Raw genomic sequence first — 21,240 nt, forward strand, 5'->3', positions numbered from 1 at the left:
ATTGGAAGAAATATGTAAATACATTGTAGATACATCACACATATACTACAGAGGAAACATGATACCTATGTGGCAAGGATGTACCACAGGTATAGAAAATGGGATCTATAGGGAGGAGCAAGAGGTAAGAATACTCATCTTTTTATGATGTACCAAAGGTTGAGTACATCAAATCCAAAAACTCAGTCTAATCAAGAAATATCCCTTTGACCCTCAGGTGTGGCTACTTGTTTGATCTTGCAGTTTGAAGAGAAAAGAGATCATTTACCAAAGATGTGAAGTCCTAATGATTTTTATTCTTTAAAGATAACACATTAGAAACAAAATTCTCATGGAATCAGAAGAGAGAACACATAATATCAAAGTTTTAACTCTTCTTGTTTCTATGTAAAAAAATCATGCCCACAGTTATGTTCTATATCAAGTGAATTTCCAATTGCTCAAAATATTTTATTTTCTCAGAAAACAAAGCTAAACACCTTCCTCCCCCCATCCCCAATTTTATCATTTTTTACTACACTGGCTACCGAAGCCTGAGGCCAGGTACTCACATTACCACATAAACAAAGTGCTGGAAAGTTAGGCAAGTTCTTGCAAAGATCTGCAGTAAATTCATACTTCTACAGAATTTTCTTTAATTTAAGTGCAAGGAATCCAACCTGCTGGCACAGAGGGCATGGTTCCTGAATATGATTTCCAGATTAAATTTACAGGCTGGGCAATAACCACCTGTAGTCAGCTTTAACCTCTGTGGCTAAATGCTAACTGGCATCACTCATTCAAGTCCTTCCAAAGATTCCTCAGAAGTTTCATCCAAATTCAATTTTCTTCACATTCCGTGCTATAAATGTTTCTAGAGTCTTGTTGCATACTTTTAAATAGTTACCAGAAGAAACTGCACTCCCACGATACAGAGCATAATCTGTTTGCATGGTTTATAAATACTTCCATAGCCTGTGAAATTGGGACTATTTTGTCAGAACAAAATTAAATTGGTAAAATTGCTGGAGAGTCATTCCAGGTACAAAATGAATGAATTCAGTGCAGTTTTCAATCTCATATTAGTATCTGGCTATACAAAGATGAAGTGTTAAAAAAAATGTCCTGCCACTTTTAAAACACAAGTGCACAGTTTAAAGACCCAAGTTACCATCACTTGCATGTTGACTGCAAACACTGTAAATTGTAATTGTCTCAGAGGCAAAAGCATATATTAGCATCCTGGCTTTTCACAAACATACTGTATGTAACTATTCTACAGCAAACTGAGTGCAGGGAAAACAAAACAAAACCAACTTCTGAATGTGTCTTTCAGTGCCGGAAAGAAGGAAAAAAACAAACACTGTATTGTTTATGTGTTACAGGGAAAATGTTCTATGTATTACAAATAATAGAAATCAATGAAAAAGATTTTTGTCTGAAAAAATGCCTTACCTTGAGAAGTTGAGGAAATGAACATGTCTAGTGAATAAATAGGGCTGCTCAGCAGTGCTTATGTTTTTAATCAATTCCATCTAAAAAGAATTAACAAATCAAATTTTCTGTGTTATGTCAATGCATATTTTGAGACAAATATAAAAATTTAAAACAGCATATGATAATACAACTTTTAAGTCTGAATTATTCAGGACCTCCTTCCCTACTATCCTTCCAAAACACTGTCATCAAGATAGCACAAGTACATTTTTATGTCTAAGCAAGAAAGTAGAATGCTGTCTGCAGCTTAACTATCATGGAGCTTATGTACTTCCAAAGGTGAGTATAAATTTAAGGAAAGGCATAAACTAAAGGAAAAATCTAAACTCTGCCTAAATCTGCACCAGAGCTTTGCAAGTGGCAGCTGCCCTCTTGAAAACCCTAGCTCTATTCACATTAATGCCAAAAATGTTAAATATCTGAAACTGTAACAGAAAGTGGGAGCTGAGCCAATGACCATTTTCATATAACAATAAAACCTGCCAACTTAGCCAAAACACTGATTGATTTGCCTGTTTAAATACAGAAATCAGTAGTTGCTATTCTTTTTGCTATTACAGCAAACTAGAAGCACAAATTAAATGGGCACTTCCAGAAAGATGTTGCTAAATTTTAGGTCAAGCACAGTCACATAATTTAAATTTTTAAAAAATAAATGAATAATTTAAATTTTCAGATCATTGACATGGAATAACGTAAACAGCACCATGGATATGAATATCTATTTTGTGAAAGCAGAGCTCTAGCTATGATTTACAGGAAACCGAAACTGTCTAGTGAAGCATCATGCTAGAGAGTCAATGTTTCAGTTAATTTTGCTTCCTTCTTATTAATTTCCTAAGATTTATTTTTGGATTTTCTGTTCTGCACTCAAATGCAGGCTATTTTATGGACACTGAACACAAATGCATTTGAAATGACAGGTTTATTGATTTTACAACCTGGGTAGTAGAAAGCAATTAATAAGCTGGGAAAAAAAAAGAGATAAGACAGTGTGAACCACATATTCTGGTTGGGATAATATTAATTTATGTACTAAATTTAAACACCATTAAGGAGACATTAATTAAAAAATGTATTTCTTAAAACTTGAATGCTATAGCTGACATAAACAAAATATGAAAAATATGGAGTCCAGCCTGTTATATGGTCAAGATAAAGTGACTGGCATGTAATGAGTTACTAGAATCAAAAAGAGCATAGTAAAAAATTACATCCACGCCATAACAAATATTAAATTACATTTAAGGACAACAATTTTCATTTTTTCCCCCTTTATTTCCCGGTTTCAATACGTTGATATTTTACACTGTGTGTCACATCTTACTGGTTCTCATTCACCTTTCATTCTCCACCTTTTCGTAGAACACATACCTGTCTTCTTCTTTCAGACAACACAAGCTACAGCCATTTAACTTCTAGCATTAAATAAAATGTGCACACGCTAATATGCTTTTCCCTATTTTTCCACTGCTTTCAACAGTTTTATACATATACGTGTATGATGAGCTCTGTACAAAACAGTTCAGCTTGCCCATCTTCTTATGATGGAACTTTTCCTGTCAAAGTAGTTAGAGTACATCAAGGCATATTAGGTATAGATCTTGTACATCAAGGTGTATTAGGTCTGAGAAAGTATATCAAGGTATATTATATGTGAGAAAGGCTGTAAACCCAAAGAATGGAACATAAAGAAGATAAGATGAAAAAAAATAAAGACAATATAAAGGGAAAAGAGAAACAAGAGAATATGGAGAGAAGATGTACAACTAAAAAAAGAAGAGGCAGTGTGGTGGGGGGAAAGAGTTTTCCCCCTGAAGTTATAAAATGGTAAAACCCCAGGGGGTGGTAACCCTTGAGGTTTTACCCAATGAGCGCTTCTGCAAAATATAAACATATCACAAGCAGACCGGAAGAGAAGGTTGTTGTAGTTGTTGTTGAAGAGGTGGCCTTGTTGTAGAGCCACGAGGAGAAAGGGCAGGAGCCCCCCTGGGGGGCTCTGGCTCCCCCCAGCCCCGGCTGGGGGGCTACAGGGACTTGGAACAGCGTAAGGCTGGGCTAAGTGCCTGTAGCTAGAAAGCTAAGGAAGTTTCCTCCACCGTCAGCAGCAGCAGCAGCAGTGGCGAAAACAACACTTGCCGGAGAAAGAGGCAGAGAGCCAAAAGATAAAAGAGAAGCAGCAACAAGCATGCAGCCGAGCAGGAAGACCAGAGTTGTCTGAGAGAGCCGAGAGAGAGCCAGCAGCAGAAAGAGAACTAGGCTCTACACAGAGAGAGAGTGAGAAAGTTGGGGTAAGAACTGAACAAAACAAACCCCAAACTCCTTGAAGACCCCTCCTAGAGAGAGGAGGATGATGGACTCTTACTTGAAAGAGTCTTGGAGTGCTACAGCGTTGCAAAAAGGAGCTGAAAAGCTCAGAGAAAGAATGCGGAGGGGGTGACTTTGGCCCCCCTCGCTGCTGCTGCCAAGCTAAGCTAGCAGCCTGAGATCAGAGCACAGAAGCTCTGATAGAACTCTTGAGGCAAAGGCCTTCAACTGAAAGCTGCCTGAGATGTTCTGACTCAGGGGTGAATCCCCTGAGGAAGGGACCTTCATGGGGGTCTTACACCCCATGATATGATGTGGTGAAGCGAGTTTTGTCCCTGCTACGCAGTCCACGGAAGATAAGACCCTCGCTTGGAGACGATGGGCCGAGGGGCTTGGATACTCCTCGTGTGTACTGCAGACATCCAGCTACAGCTGCTGCATGGAAGAGAGAGACAGAGAGACCTGGTGCCCTAGAGACATTCCTGCTCTGAGAGTGGAAAAGATCTTTTCCTTCTTCCCTCCTGGACTTTTATTTGGAGGGGAGAAGAGATTTGATCCATTGTAAATACTTTTATGTCATGGTAGAGATAACGAAGATTGTATATAATGTATTGTAGTATTTATTTGTACAGTCATTGTGATATATAATCCCTTCCCCCCATTCTGAGTCTCATGTGGTGTCTGGAAAATCCATCTCACACCGGGTTGAGATGTGGGAGGGGGGCTTGTACTAGGGAATTGGATTATGGGGTTCTCAAACCATGACAGGCAGGGAGGGAATAGTGCCCCTGCTTTAGTTAGTCATTTATGGACTCTGGACTGTTTGATTCAAGTACAAACAGGTCTTTACACAGCTTCTTCAGTACAATATAAATGCTATGGGCAAGAAATTCATAAACCTGAAGAGCAAAGCTTGTCCAGATCAGAATTAGAAAGCTCAGGGAGCTTTGCAATAATTTGCACAAAGGAATCAAGTATTGTTTATTGATGCTCTGAAGAGACAAAGACTTTCCTAGCAAACCCAACATGCTTACATTTCTTTAAGACTGGTAACTCTGCCAAAAAATTTTATTCATTCATCTTGCAGAATCAAACATGAGGAGACTCTAGAGGTTGTGTATCAGATGCCTCAATCAGATTTTTTAATTTTTTTTTTCTCAGACAAGTTACAGGAGAAGTGAAATTCTCAGAACTGTATGAAGCTTTATGTTATATTTGTCATTTATCCATGTTACTCTATCTGCATGAAGTAAGGAAGATGGCAGAAGGAAGTTACTGATATGGGATAAAAACTCTGTTCATGCAACTATGGTTATCACTGTAATTCCATCTTGGAATAAATGAAAAAACATCATTAGAGTATAATTACGGAGATATAAAGATACTATACCCATACTAAGTAATCCCACTAAGTTTAAAAAGACAGGTAGCTCTAGTATAATACTGCTAAATGAATGTAGAAGGAAGTATATGTGCATTATAAAGTACCACGCAAGCCTCCTTTGGCCCTCAGCTTACGCCAGGCAGATTCACATTACACCACCACTATGTTTCGCATTGTATTTCATCTGATGTCAGTGCAATGCACACATCAACCTGCTGCTGGACAAGCGCAGGCATTTCGGCCTCAGGAGCAAAGGGAGGCCGGAAAGATGCACAGAGAGCAGGACAGCATCTGGCTCCTGGCTTTTTTTTAATCTCTTGCTACCAAACTCAGTCTCTTGAACTATGATACTAGTTTACTCCAAAGTAGATACAGATTTTTGTTTTGACTTAAAGTACCCTCATATTTAGATATTTAATGACCAACTGGACTTATAAGCAGATGTGGATAAAACTGCAATGAGCATAAGACCAAACAAGCAAAACTCGTTCTTTTAAAAACCCTGCCAAAAGGGTAAGTAAGGCTCAACTGAAACAACACACAAATGTCAGGAGGGAAAAATAAATAACTGTAATGGCTCATGGCCACATGCAAATTGTGGCCATATTTCCCATGGGCCTCTCTCACTCTCTGATCCCGCTGTGCTGAAATCACTTCAGTCTAACAAACCAACTGTATTGCTCAGGAATACCTAGTGATCCGACTCTACTTTTAAGATGATGGTAACAGGGGGAAAAAAAAATCTTCCAATGTATCCCAGAAGAGTAAGGTCTCTAATGGTTTTGGATGTTTGGTTGGTTTTGGTTGCTAGATTTTTTTTTGTTTGGTTTGATATGGTTTGGTTTTTTTGGTGGGGGGGGGTGGGGTTTTTTTGTTTTGTCTTGTGGGATTTTTTTTTTTTAAATTAATGAGTGCAGAAGACCCACAGAGAGGAACAGTGAGCAGAGGACGAGAGCTGAGGAAAACAAGTATTTTGGATGGAATGAGTGGTGAAGAAGAGTTATGTACAAGTAGACATGATCTAGGGTCATCCTATGTTTGAAAAAAAATTAATAGGTACAAGCAGCACAAGATAAACGACCATGGCAAACACAGCTGGGGGAGAGATGAACTAGAACACATCCATGGCTTGAGGGAGAAGCTGTAGAAATATAAAGAGAAGTCTGAAAGGAGCACACACCTTCTAGGATAAGGGTCCTTAAAGAGCTGTTTCTCTCTCACTGCTGCCTAGAGCTCTCCTGCAGGAGTTAGGCAGTTTCAGTGAAACAGCACTGAAAAATATACTAATTTGCTCTCAGAATTAACTAGATTGCACCACAGAGTTAATGCTGCTAAAGAAGGATTCAGGGAGAGGGAAATGACAGGACATGGAGAGTACGTGTGGAAGCAAAACAAAGTAGTGGGTGCGCTGTGCTCCCCAAGGAAAGGGGAGCATGCACACTGCATGACTGGAGTTTGCAGAGATGTTAGGGCACAGCAAGCAGTTGCCAAGACCTCTGTGGTGCGGTCAACACATCTGCTGTCATTCCACTCACCCCCCTCAAACACCAACTAATTTTAAGGAACAGAGTCTTTCCTTATAATAACACCTTTCTACCACTGTGACTGCTTGCTTAATCTTTTATTCTAATATTTTTCTCCTTAATTCGTATTCTGCACTAACTTTTAACCAGGCCCTTTAAAGAAGACAAGATTCACAGAGGCAATCCTGTAAATCACAAGATAGTTTTGAATCTTAAAGCCCACCTGAGCAAGAACACCAAGAGGCAATACTCTAAGAGGAAAGGTTTTTCCTTAGTCTACTGTCCTACACTACCATTGTAGGATCTCAGTTGGCCATACAAAAGAAATCAAATTGTAATTGCTCAGCAACATCCGCGTACTTGTAATGGGTTGGTGCTGCATTGCAAGTAACACTCCAGTAGATGGCACCGTGAAGTGACTCCAAGAGGGCTGGAGGGGGCCCTCCCCAAGAGGGCAGAAACGTGGAGGATGGATTTTCTCGAGCCAAAGCATTGTTTCTGCACAAAAACTCAACTCCAGCCTTTGAGAGAGGACACTTTTCTCTCTTCTGGAAATGGCCAGCCCCTGCGCTGACTGCTCAGAGCAGTCTTGCTTTGTTTGAGATTTGCAGTAAGTAAATTCAACTAGGGAGAAAAAGAAAATCAGATATTAATCCCACCCAGACAACAGCCAAAATGTTACTACTTTTTTTTAAGATGTTGTATTTCACTGGGAGAATTCAAGGTCAAAATGGGATTTTCCAAGTGAGGTCTCCTGGATCACACTATATTCTCCACTACTATTGACACAAAGAGGACAAAAACATTTCTCTATATCAGTCTTTCTTGGGAGTTCTTTACCCTCTTCCAATGCTTTCAGTCTCTACTGAAGGCATGTATGAATCAGGAAGCACAAGTATCTACAGGAATTTTGGTATATCACTTTCATCTCGATACTCATTTCCACAAACAACTCACAACTCCCAGGAATGAGACTAGACCTTCATTTTCAGCTCTCAAAAGTTTGGAATGGTTTCAAGAATTTCTTCACCTCCCCAGGCTGGTATGACCAATTTTCTGTCTTGAAAAGCATATAAGAAAAATTAATGATGAATTTTTAACGTGTTAAACTGGAATTACATACCAAGTTGGCTGCACGGCCATAACATTGGGTGGTAGAAGGAAACAATACGAGGATAAACTACCAATTACTCCCATATGTGACTGGTATTTGTATATCTATAAGCATACTCATTCTTACTTCCCGAATGCAAGAAAATGGGAGTGGGAGACAAAGTCATGTAAGGGGAAGATTTCATTTTGCAGCAGTTCATGTGGAGTTTTAAAGCCACAACAATTAGATTAACTTTAATACTACATATTATTTTCTGTATTTAATTTACTTCGAAGTACTATAGCAAATGGTAAGGCACATACTAACTCATCTGTTTCCAGACCTCACTCCCTTATGCCCACAGATGTTCAAAGGCTGCATTTCTAATTGCTGGCAGACACACATAATTTGGGAAAATTTCTTAGTAGGAAGGAGACTGGAAAAGGCAATGAGAATATGGATTCCAGTTATGTGCAATCCCCACAGTCATTAAGAACACCTACATGCTTAACTTTATTTAACAACAGCAGACTGCATAAGCTAAATATTTACAGAAAAGTCTTGGCTGGATCAGGGCTTTAATCAAACACAGGACAGACAAATGACAGAAGGAAGAGAGACATATCATCTCAAGCGAGAAGCCCATGCTCACGCTGGAAGCCTTCAGCCCAGCCCAGCTCTCTTTTTTCTTGTTCCAATGCCTGGAGCCGGAGATCATCCATTCTTTCAACTTCCTCTTGTGTACACCACATTAAAGGTGAAAAAAGTAATTTTTTTTTTTTTTATATTCTACTCTTAAAAATTGAGAAGACAACTAAAAATGCCTGAACAACAGATCCGTTACCATCTTCAGGCATGTTTCCTGGTGATCAAAGGCACTTTTCAGCAAAAGTACTCATTAAATTATGAATCTATTGTAACTACATAAATAAACCATAAATGAAAATAAAGAGACTCAAGTTATAGTAGGGCAGTCTATAGAGTAAATCATCAGCTCTGTAGCAATACTTCCACCACATTTACTGTCTAGTAAGCTAAGAGCTCAGGGAGTGCAAAAGGTAATGCAGATAGTTATCCTTTGTCAGTGTATAGGTAAAAAGTAAGTCTGGGCCTCTCTGGAATCTCCACATGCTGGACCAAAGCACAGAAGACTGCTAAGATGTGATCTTGTGTCATGTTTTAAAAAAGGACAATATACCTACCAGAGAAAGACAGAGAACAGAACTGAAAGGAAGAAGCTGATGAGGGTGAAAGCTGGTGATTATTAATACCTGAAAGGTTTCTGAGTTTTATGATGTCTCCCAATTAGTAAAGGAAATTGGTGAAAGATATAGACAAACAAAACCCAAACAACCCAAAACACAAAAGCAGTCATACCCAACCAGACAGCAATCCCAACCAGACAGCCTCTATACTACAGGATAGTTTGACTCTTTTCTGATGGAACCATTTTGCAAATGTGGCTCTGTGGCACTGCTGGTAGGATAAAATCTGCAGCAGCCACAGCCCATGCCTTCCCTTGGCCACAAGCAGGGGCAGTGAGGGGACACTGTCCTCCCCTACATCCTTTCACTGGCATCTAACATGCAACTGTGTATAGAAGCCACCTTTGGGCTGGTGCGGCAGCCCTGGCCAGCTGGTCCCCACCTTGGGCTCAACTTGACTGTCATGTGGTGTTAGGTCAGCTGGCTACTGGTAGGACCTCAATGGACACCCTGAAAGGGAGGAAGGTGGGACCTGCAGGAGCAATATCAGCTCCTAAATTTTCATTTCCTAAACTGCTGCATCTAAAATAAAACATTTATGCTCATAAGCAGGCTACAAATAAATGAGCCCAAATCACAACACAATGCCACTGGTAGGCCCACATCCGTATTTTGATCATCACACACATCCTTTGGTGGTTTGCAGGCTGCCATTCCTAGGAGTGACACAGGCATTTATTGCAGCTTTACCTGATCAGCAGCTCAAAATAGCAGCAGTGGCCAATGTGTGTGGCATCTGACTACACACATACACTTTGGAGTCTGTGGTTTTTTTGCATTACTTGTATCAATATCTGCTTATGGGAGTGATACTTACAGAAGGCATATGGTTACTCTGAATGGAAGAAAATTTAAATAACTGGATCTTTTATAGCATCAAAGCTGCAAAAATAATGCTTTCTACAACTTTAAGGGAACATGAAAAACGTGAAAAAGTGTGCCTGGATAAAGAGGAATAATGTGCTATTTTCACTTCCTGTAGTGAGGGTTGTGCGATAACATGAAAAAGGCAGATAAGCAAGAAGCTGAGATAGGATCAAGGGCATGTCAGATTATAGCAACATGGGTTAGCATGGCATGGGGAAATAACTTTTTGAAGCAACTGCTTACTAGAAGTGAGTTAAGAAAGTCATCAAAAAAGACCCTTTTGGCTATTATTTACTCCTGCTCTGCTTAAGGAGACCCAAGCTAGGTCTGAATAGGCTGGCCTGATTATATGATAAATGGCTGTGCCCTGCAGATACATTAATACGTATCCCAGATGCTGTTAGCACTTAACTTCACTGGTACTAACCTTTCTTGCCTTGTTGGTAGTCTAACTGCTGCGCTGACTAAATTCAAAGCTGGCTCATCGAAAGTTAGTTTTTCTGGTTAGCTTCCACATCATGTTGTTCTTGGCTCTACCATCCACTTCTCCTATTAAATGAAGTCACTTAGAGAATGATGAATTCTGGATAATCACTCAGGTCAAAGCAGCAATACATCTTTTCAATAGGACTTCTGCTAGCATATGCCTTTGCTTCTCAGTTTCATAAACATAATAGGAAAAACTGATCTAAGAGGAGCAGGAGTAACTTACCTGTTCATTTTTGGTCAGTCTTGTTTTGTTATGAATGTCAGATGTAACCAGATTGAATCCATGTTTCTCTGATAAAATTCTCAAAAGCAAAACCACAGTTCGACTCCCACATTTTCCCACTCTGTTGTAGACCACCTGACTGGGGAAAGGAAGTACCTAAATAAAGATTGAAAAAAATGGAGTCAGTATATTGACATTTTTGTTTCCATGTACCTTGAGTAACACGATGTTTTGACCTGAAGTCAACAGATACATACAAGAGAATTCCTAGGGCCCTGTCCAGGTCAGAAGCATTCACTTCCTCTAACAAGCCAACAGCTCTTCAGAATAGAAACAACATGGCTCAGGAGATGGCAAGGCGAGATTTCCCCTTCATGATCCAGTTAAATGTAACAGATTGGCAGCTACTCCAGAAACACTATGCAACTGCTGACAATAGGCTTAAGCTTGCTGCTTGTAATATCAATGCAAATAGTCAGCTATAGTTGACTATCTCCCATAAAAAGAATGGAGTGAATCTGTGCCACAGTTTAGCAACTCAAAGTGAAGTTGACATAATGCAAGAGGAATGCCTGTATTGCAAAACTTCAGCTTAAAAAGAAAAGAACCCCAAACAACCACCAGTTGTACAAAGCTAAAATTAATCAACTATTTCAATTTCAAATATAAACATGAATCTTCCATAGAGACTCAGAGAACAAATCATGCCACTGGCTAGGTATATACTTGTGGAATGAAAAATGCCAGTGCCACAGGTGGCCTAGGCCAACTGGCACAGTCTGATCACCTCCACACAGGTAAGGTACACTAAAACTCAAAACACAACAGTTACATCCAGCCTGGACACTGGGAATGTTCTCCTGCCCACATGAACTCTTGCACCATGCTCTCCTCCCTGGGAAAGCAGAACAAGCAAGTAGTAATTCACTGTCTCAAAATACATTGGATGCAGCCTTATTTTATTCCTGGATGATGACCATGGGCTGTTTTTTCACCAAAATGCATTCTGAAATGACACTATCACACTAGACAAGTATTTGATGTATAGCATATAGCAGCAGCATCTGATAGTATAGGCCAAGAGGAAACTGTTTTCAAGCTTCTTAAAGCCAGGAGCTCACAGTTTCATCCACAGCAGTGCATATATGGCACTTAAGAAAAAAGATCATTTTTCTATTAAGACAATGGCACAAAATGTTTCCTGACACAGGGCCTGCAGCCGAGTTCCAGACAACCTGTGTTCAGCGCAAGGAACGGCCAAAGTGGTGGTGTGTCTCAATCTATAGTTACTTCTGCTCTTGATACAATCACATTCTCCCAGCAGAAGAATTTATGACATAAAACCAGTCAGATGAAAGCATATGGCACTTCTCAGGGTATTCAAACAGCTAATAGATCTTCATCAGGGAAGCAAAATGATTCCTCGGGGAACCCTTCAGACTACTTTCAAAGAGTACAGCTAAGTAGAAAGAAAAAAGAAAAAAACCTTGTATTCTGTTATTTTTAGTAGGACTTTACTGGCACTTTGCTGTCAATGTTGTATTTCATGACCAAATGAACATTACTGTTGTTACTGGTTGGAATGTTTAGGATATCCTTCACTGCAAAACAAATGGAGAAGCCATCATTCTTCAAATTACTCAGGGAAGGGGTAGGTATTGGGTGATCATGGCCTCAGTTAACAGTCTTCCAAGCTGCAGGATATCACATCTGCTGATTCAGCAAGCAAATATGGGTCTCCTAAGGCTCATCCAAACCCCACATAAGGCATCAAGTCTGGCCACTTTTTAACATTTTTATGGTGTTTTCTAGGAGAAACCTAGCTGCCTTATTCCTTATCAATCTCCTTCAGAAGACTTGCTTCCTAAGAAATGCAAAATCTGAGCCTCAATTATTAGAGAACTCCAAAGGTGATGAATTTAACATCTCTGTGCTACAGCTGTAGCTAACCTTTTCCAAAACTACTGCTAATAATCCCTGAAAGGTTAACATCTGAATGTATTCTATTATGATGATTACCACACCAGGGACACCATAATGAACAAGAAAACACAGCCCTATTCTGGATTATCCCCTTCACATAACAAACACTAGCATCACTATTTGTCATGGCCCTGCAGCACCATCCACACAACATCACTGTAACTTGTGGAAGTGGAATTTATCTTCTGCTCAGACATATACCTTTGGCATACTTGGCTGTGCAAGTATGTGAAAGCTTTCAAGAGAAATGATAAGTAGATGCTCACAAGTGCCAGTGAAGGAGCAAGACTCATACAAGCGTGTGTTTGCTTAGCATCCTAGAAATTAGATAAATGATGAGAGTTTGTAGGGCTATGGACATATTTAAAAATGCTTCATAATTATAAACTGCTTTGATTTTCCTAACAGAGTTGCACTTTGTAATGTAGTGAGCAAAAGTTTTTCTTCATTGGTACTTCATTTAACTCCAGTTTTGCTGCACCCAGATTACACTCAAGTTCTAATTAAATCCCTGACTTGATTATCTAGTAACCTTGGGTGAATCTTATTAATATAACTCTTTTAAAAGGAAATAAAATTAAAGCAGGCCTTTGCAAACTCTATTCTAAGTGCAAACAACTTTATCAGCTTAGAAAACTGACAGTAGCTACAAAGTTTCGTCAGTTCTCACATTTGTTTCTGAAACTCATCTTTCTAGGTAGCAAATTCTGTTCTGCACAAAAACAATAACCGTGGCAACCCTCAAAGAGAAACTATAGCAGATAAAGAATCCTGAAATAAAGGGCTATTATTTTCAGACACCTATTTAGCTTAAAGGAGGCCAATATATCAATGCCTTGATTCAGTAACCAGCTGAATGTACTTAGTTCAAGATTCAAGATAAACGCTACAGCTCAAAGCTCACTCCAGAAGAACAATCACTGACGGAAATCAAAACTTCACGTGCAGCACTGCTGAACGTGGGAGCTTTAGAGGTGCGCTACTGAAGCTCTGCTCATGTTTCATCTGTTTACGTCACCAATCCACTTAACACACCTAAATGCCCCAAAGGGTGTGCCAAGTGCACAAAGCCATGCAGTACACAGGCTTTTGATATATAGGCAAGTATTTGTTTAATGCGATCAGTTCCCTTAGGATGCTGCAAATCTGCTTTCTGCATTTTAGAAAATATCTAAGTTATTTCTTAGAAGAAATACTTCTTCCAGAAACCTGAGTTTGTATTAAGCAGAAGTAAAAATGCAAGAAATGGAAAACTTCTTCAAAGAGGAACTTTCTTTCCCCCCTCACGATACTCACAAAAGACTGAAACAATACAAGAGATGGCGGTAGAGTAGGCTCTTGAAAAGGAGACTCCTATTATATTAGCAGAAACATGATGGAAAACAGCAGTTGGAAGTTTACAAAATGCTGAGTGGATTACATTTTATTTTATAATAAGAGTATGTATCATGTAGACTGACTAACTGCTGAGGTGATGCTCTGGCAACATGATATTCATGTAACAATATACACAACTTCAAAATAATTACAGAGTGACTTTATTGAGCACTGCATCAAAGCCCAGAGGTAATATAAAAAATTCAAACATGTAATTCACTTTGTAGTCATATGAATTAGTACTTACAGCTATAAAAAAGTAAAACCCACAGTATAATTACAACAGCTCTCTCTAAGGGTTTGGAAAGTTACATAACAATTTACTTGTCAGTTCAAGGAGGCTTTTTTTTTTGTTCCACAGTTAAAGAAGATCTCAAGAATCATTGTGAATGGAAGAAAGAAGAAAAAGTAAGTTTAACCCAAAACAAACTTGCATTACAGTGACTGTCAAGTAGCTCTGCAGAGTAGGTCTGCCAGTCTCAGGAAGGGAGCCATTTAACAGATAGCCTGACAAAAGCCCAGGCTTCCATCTTCACTGGTGGCTTTGTCTCCAGGTAAACCTTTGCATCATTAAAAAAAAATTAGGCTGGATAACATTACTTACAGTGTCAACAATTTAGGGATCCACCCAAAGGCCTAAATTATTCCACCTTTACTGAGCCAAATCCAGTATAATTTTGCCCATTTGCCAAAAATTTCCCAGTCTACATACAGTTTGCTCAGATGAAGATGAGATGTGTTCCCAGAAAGCAATCCATTATCTTCACAGCTTCTGGAAGTAAGTGACCCCTGTCCTTACATATGAGAAGGACCAGAAGTGGACGCCAGAAATGGTTTCTCCTTTCTGAGCAGACACTAACCTGTAGTCAGACAGCACTCCATGGTTATCAGGTGAATGAGGCCAACCAACACATACAAAATTGGTAAGACTGTGTAAACAACTAAACATTTGCTGATGTCACACATCTTCATATAGCATCACACCTTCTCAGTGCAACCTCTTCATTTTTTTTCCTGTCCAACTGAGACAAAATCATAAGACTTCTAAAAAATGGCTTAATGGGTCAAAGCAATGGCACATTCTACTCATGAGGGGAGGATGATACTAATTAGGTACCTACAAATCTGAGAGCTGTAAGCAGTCATTTCTCTCCAGTATCTCTCCTCCTTCTCTAGTGTCCCCAAAGATTACATATGGCATGTTAGAAGTCACATTCTTGCTTGCTGCATGAAGAATTTCTTACATAACTTGCTGTACTAATAAATTCCAGAGTTTTGTTAACCACTATGCATTTCATTTTTAGCTCATCTTCTACCTTTTCCAGAGAATACCTGCTCTCATATTGTGGATTTCATGAAGATAGGTCAGATAGTTCAGTCATCAGCTTTGAGATCTTAGACACACTGGATGCCTCTTTTTAACTGAGGTCCGTCACACGCCTACCATGGCCTACTTAAAGGCAAATTCAAAGTCCACTAAAAGATTACCTGTGTCAAACCCAAGGTCAGGAACTGTTGCACAAAATTTCATTCCAAACAGGTATCAACTTACATTTAAAGCAATTACAGTGAAGACTTGCTAACACAAAAGTATGTCAGCAGAAAACATGACTGAACAATGAACAAGGGAGAAAACAAAATAAATTACTAGCTAGCCTCCTTCTTCCCCAGCTAAAGCACACAGATCCAGTTACATAAAGATTCACCTGCAGAGTGTAATGATCCTAGACAGAGACAAGCTTTTGGAATTAACCAACTCTAAAGCAGACCAGACAGCATGGTCTTTTCTATGGGTCACTGAAAATACACTAGAAACCATAAGAAAAGGTAAGGGCGAAGTTGGTTTGTTTTCAAAATTTAAATGCAGCGGAGCATTGAAAATAAGGCAGGAGAAGAAACAGAAGATTGTTCTGTTGCATTTTTATTAATCAACTAATTTAATTGAAAAAGGATGACTTCGGTCCCCCCTGCCACAAACAATGCATCTCATCTGTTGGACAGACGACACATTTGGAAGACTAAGTTAAAATGTGTTCTCTAACGATTCAACATCCCTAAGTACCAAAATAAATTGAAAACATAAGCATGGAGCACAAGCAGAAAAAGGCAACTTGGTTGCAGACAGTACTCAAATTTATTAAGACTAAAGAAAAGCATTACTATGAAGTGTCTGCTAAAGCTTATGGTCCCTGACATGTCTTAAGAAACAGATCTGTAGAGCCAAAATCAAAACTTCCAGTAATTTTTCTGTGAAAAAGCCCTGTATACTTACAAATCTAAAAAGAGTCCAGTTCAAAGCATAGTAAAGTTTCTTCACTAAGTCTCAGGTCAGGTTCTATTACAAGATACTATGGCTATAGAAACTACAATAATATCAACAAGAACCTGGGGAATTTATAAAGAAAAGTTCAAAGATGCAGTTTTCAAAGCTTTGGCTGCATCCTATGAACACAATTGGGTTTGCTCCTTTTATACTTTACACCTGCATCACTTGCCTACAACAGCAGCTTGCAGCAGAACAAAACCTCTGCTCCTGCAATCTGCTGCACAAGACTCCCCACCACAGAGAGTGCAGAACCAAGTTTATTTCACGTATGTGAAGTTTCAGCAACATTCAAAATCAGCACATATATACAAAGAGTCAAACAAGTTGGTAGAGAGCAGATGTTCTGTTTACTTAGCCATTTCAGGTGCTCACTGATGTTAGGCAGCCTCTGGAGGTGTGAGTGGGACTCCTGGCTTTCATCACTCAGCAACACTTGCTGTACTTAAACAATGGCAGCTCAGCTCTGGCTCCTCTCAGGGATGAAGCAGGTGAGAGGGAATCACCCTACCAAATAGATAATTACTTGGGGATGGGGTACAACCATCACCTCTAGATTAATCAAATCTTTTCCTTTCACCCTTTCTTAAGATAACGTGCTTTTCAACACCTTCTTCATTCTTCCTGTTTTCCTCCGCAATTTGCAACTTGTTCACTTCTTTTGGGACCAAAATTAGATAGTGCTGTATCTTGTCTCCCTGGTGCCAATGAGAACTGAACAGTTATCGTTTGTGTCCTGCAGACATCTCTTTTTAATACATCTCAGGATGGAATTTAGAAGAATCAAAGTATATGGGACTATCACTAGTATAGACAGGTATGCATAACATAGAGCTATCACCCTTTTTCTTCTTTACCCTACATGAGTGCATGCAGATTACAGCAGAAAAAGAACTGGAAGGCCCTCATTAGTTTTTTTATGAAAAGCAGCATATTTATTTCTTACTTCTCAAGTTAATCAGATTGTAGAAGTTATCTTTCTGGTATGCACTTTACCTCATAAGAAGATAAAGGAGATAAATTATTTAAGGACGTGGTTCACTGATACTGGTATTAGTTGAGGGAACCAGCATGAGTTCAGGTAGGTTAAGAATTTTAGTGTCACATTAATTACCGCATTTTCCACTGGAAGGTTTTCCATGTAGTATCAGAAAACCTGTAAGCTGCAGAATTTGTGCAAGACTGATTTTAACTCCAAAGCAGCCTCATATGTAGCTTGGAACTGTAAAGTTTAAAACTACTGGTTTTCCTCCAGAGCCCAGGGTTTTGTATGCTCTGATATGCTCAGAATACACTGGCACAGTTATTCTCTGTTTAAGTAGTAAATCCTATCACATCCAATGCACATTTTTATATTGGATACTTGCAAAATACTAAGCCTAGTTTTAAAACTTTTTATAATACTTCACAGCACTGGTGATCCGTTAAGTAACCTCAGTACCTTACGGCAGTCTCTATCCTTCCAATGCAATATTCATGAATTCACCCTGTGAGCCAATAATATTTGATTTGAATGTGGTGAGTGGTAGACTGAATAATATATTTCTCTGTATGCACTTGTCTTTCTTCACATTAAGGCTTAACCCTTTTGTACGTATTGTGTTTGACTACTAGGCAACTCATTAATGCAGCAACTCATGGTTTCACTATTGCCAAGGATCTGTCATGATGCATTTCAGTTTGCCCTCCTGCCCCTTACTTAAGGCCCTCTTCCTGTAGCTCCACATTTCATTTTAATGTCTTCAGTATGCTTGTCTTTTCCAATGCACTTTAAGCAGACACTTTGTAAGTCAACTGCAGTATGAAATAAAGGTTGTTTATAGCCATAACTGGACTTTAATTTGTAAAACAGGCCAGTTCTGCTGAACTGTAACCCACATGCTTGTTACAGATGAGCTAGCTCTGAGGTGCTCTCGCTCTGCATGCTCAGAGGAACTCAAAGGGACTGAATTTCCATCACAGTTCCTGCAGGTAACAGATTCAAATCTAGTTCATGACAAGATGTCACCACCTGGAAGGAACAACACCAAGAAGTACCTACAAGAGGGACAACGTGCTGCTGGCCAACTCTTCCAGTAGAACCAGAACAGAGCAGAAATCACTGTGTCATCCAAAATGACTCAAAGGCCCAGAATACTTATCCTGACAGACCACAATCCAGATCTTGAGTCACAAGTGGATCCTGTGGTGTTGGAGATGACACCTTAGAGGCAATAATGGAGGACACCTAGTGTCAAGTGCTCCCATTTCACTCTTCTGGCTGACTTGCTCAGGCAAACCAAACCTCATTCCTGATGACCAAGGCACAACTCCTTGCCATTCCAGTGGAAGGAGCTTCTCCCTGTATCCACTCAAAATTCCTAATAGTGCCAGCCACAAAGGCCTCCACACTCCCTCAGGACAACAGAGTCTGTGGGTGCTGTCCTGAGAATTACCTTTTCACATAACTGCACTGCCCTGCCCTTGCATTACTTGCCCAAATTCCTCTTTCACTTGAATTACCATCACTCTCACACAGACCCCTTCAGCCCAGTCACAACACCCTGTCCTCTTTGCCTGAATATTTTGGCTCTACTTTTGACCACGTGTAGGCATGCCACAATCACATTTCTGATTAAAGTTCACGGCCCTTATTAAGAGCACTTCACTGCTATTCACTGTTTCCTGTACTAAATCTTATACTTTTGTAAAGCCTAAGTACAAAACTTGCAGAATCTACCAGTTCACCTTCAAAATCACGAGGCTTTCAAAATAATACCAGAATTCTTACTTGGTGGTTGGCAGTTTTTTTCAGTTTTGCAAGTCTCCACAGCATCCCAGGTTTCAGACTTTTTTTCCCTTCAAACATCATATCTAGAAAAAAACCCCTTTCAATTCAGGATTTAAGAATGCCATCAACAAATAAAAGACTCCTGATAAAACCATGAGTGTTACTCAACTGAGTCACAAGGCTTAGCAAGATTAACCAAATCAATTGTCACTTTCAAAAGATACTCTGTTATGCTATCCCTATGCAGAATGGTAGATTTTTGTTTTTTCCACTGAAGGTCTAGGTCATCCAGACCCAGCTGTAATTGGACTTTAGTGTTATAATCCAGCACTTCCTAATAAAAAGATAATGAAGGTAGCCATGACTGAGTAGCCATGACCTCCTCCTATGCTATGCTTGTTTATGAATACCTTCCTGTCTTGGAAAGAATGGAAAGAAGATGGGAATGTATTGGAGAGCTGGAAATTTAAAACTGTAATCTAAGAGATATTCATATACTTTGAAATAATCTGCACAGATTATCTGCAGGTTAACAAAGATCAATTCAGAACGGATTGTGTTCTATATTTCAGTGAAAGCACAGAGTTCTACTAGCTTCAGAAACAATTTAGGTAGTTTTTTAGCTATGGTATGTGACATAGGACAAAACCTAGAGATTGCAAAATTGGTGATATTAGAATCTTTCTGCTTTGTGTAATAGTAGGTAGGGTGTTGTGTGAATGCCAGACTCAAGCAAAATTTACATTTATTATGCACACAGCCTGAAAATTAAAGTACCAACCAAAAGACAAAATACTTTCTAAGCATCTTTGAAATTAGATGGATGAAAACTGCAGGCTACTCTTGTTCACAAAACCTGCATCCTTGTTGTGTCCCAAAGTCTTTCAAAATTGAGAGGCTTAATAAAAAGCCAGTTCACTACTGTTTAAATTTTTGCAGGACATCAGCATGCACAGCATCCCTCATAGATTTATCTTCTTTTGACAGGCAATCTGGCTGTAATTTCCCAAGTCTCTTTGTACTGTCCATTTACTTTCAGTCAGCCTCCCCATTTCAACACATTTCTGATATACTATAAACTGAAGAAGTATTAAAAAGTAAGAAATCATCTTCTCTATTCTGGTAAATCACAGAATAAAGTGATTTTTTGTCCTTAAGATTCTTGAGCAATAAATTAATATGAACAAAACAAACAAAGCAGTGCTCCTGTACTATTCAAATATTTTTGACCCAATTCACACTTAATAGCACAGATTCAATTCTACCTTTTGGACAGATCTCCATAATACTAGTCTGCTATATCATTCTCTCCCTGTAGCTTCAGCAGGTTTACAAACAATTATGAACAACAATGGCAAAATCTTCTGGAAAAATCAGAGTTTTCTTTCATTGAGATACTGCTGTTTAGAAGAAAGGAGAACACAATTTTAAAAGAACACAAAATAATTATTCCCAATATTTCTACAACTATTTTGCACTATGTGCTGGTTTCGACTGGCGTAGAGTTTATTTTCTTCACAGTGGCTAGTATGGGGCTGTGTTTTGGATTTGTGCTGAGCCCATCGTTGATAATATAGTGATGGTTTTGTTATTGCTGAGCAGTGCTTACACAGAGCAAAGGCCTTTTCTACTTTCCAAGAGGACTGGGGGTGTATGGGAAGTTGGGAAAAGACACAGCCAGGACAGCTGACCCCAACTGACACATGCCATATGACATCATGCTCAGTATATAAAGCAGGGGAGGAGGAGGAGAAGGAAGGAGGGCACATTCGGAGTGATGGCATCTGTCTTCCCAAGTCACTGTTACATGTGATGGGGCATGAGTGGGCCACTGTGTTGCTACACACTTGGTTGACGGTTGGGTTTAAATCATGGCCCACTGCTTCGAATGAACTGAGGGAAGTGGAGAAATATTTTATGGGTTTTTTTTTTTTTAAATCATAGTATTTTATTGAGTGTACTAGGCTCAAAAGCTGAGTTATACTGTAAAATAGTGCTTCAAACCGTAAGAGGATCTTTGTGGTTAAGGCACTTAGTGAATTCTCTCAATATTTTATCAGCCAGATAGTGAGTCTGGTAAACACAGGAAGTTACTTACTCTATTTTAGCACTACTAAATTCTGACTATTTTTAATAGCTGAAAATTTGCACACTGGATGA

The 21,240-nt window shown here is 39.2% G+C and overlaps 1 protein-coding gene across 1 annotated transcript in view; it reads right to left on the bottom strand.

The window, feature by feature from the left end:
- UST (uronyl 2-sulfotransferase) overlaps nucleotides 1-21,240 on the bottom strand; it is a 159,535-nt gene that overhangs the window by 71,102 nt on the left and 67,193 nt on the right. Inside the window, exons 3-4 of the mRNA XM_027725299.2 lie at nucleotides 10,628-10,783; nucleotides 1,435-1,514 (exon numbers count right to left, since the gene is read on the bottom strand). Coding sequence (XP_027581100.1) covers nucleotides 1,435-1,514; nucleotides 10,628-10,783 — 236 coding nt within the window. The remainder of the gene's footprint in view (nucleotides 1-1,434; nucleotides 1,515-10,627; nucleotides 10,784-21,240) is intronic.

The sequence above is a fragment of the Pipra filicauda genome, unplaced genomic scaffold, assembly GCF_003945595.2.
Source record: "Pipra filicauda isolate LSUMZ 115617 unplaced genomic scaffold, ASM394559v2 scaffold42_size3861933_pilon, whole genome shotgun sequence".
In the NCBI taxonomy this organism is placed as follows: domain Eukaryota; kingdom Metazoa; phylum Chordata; class Aves; order Passeriformes; family Pipridae; genus Pipra; species Pipra filicauda.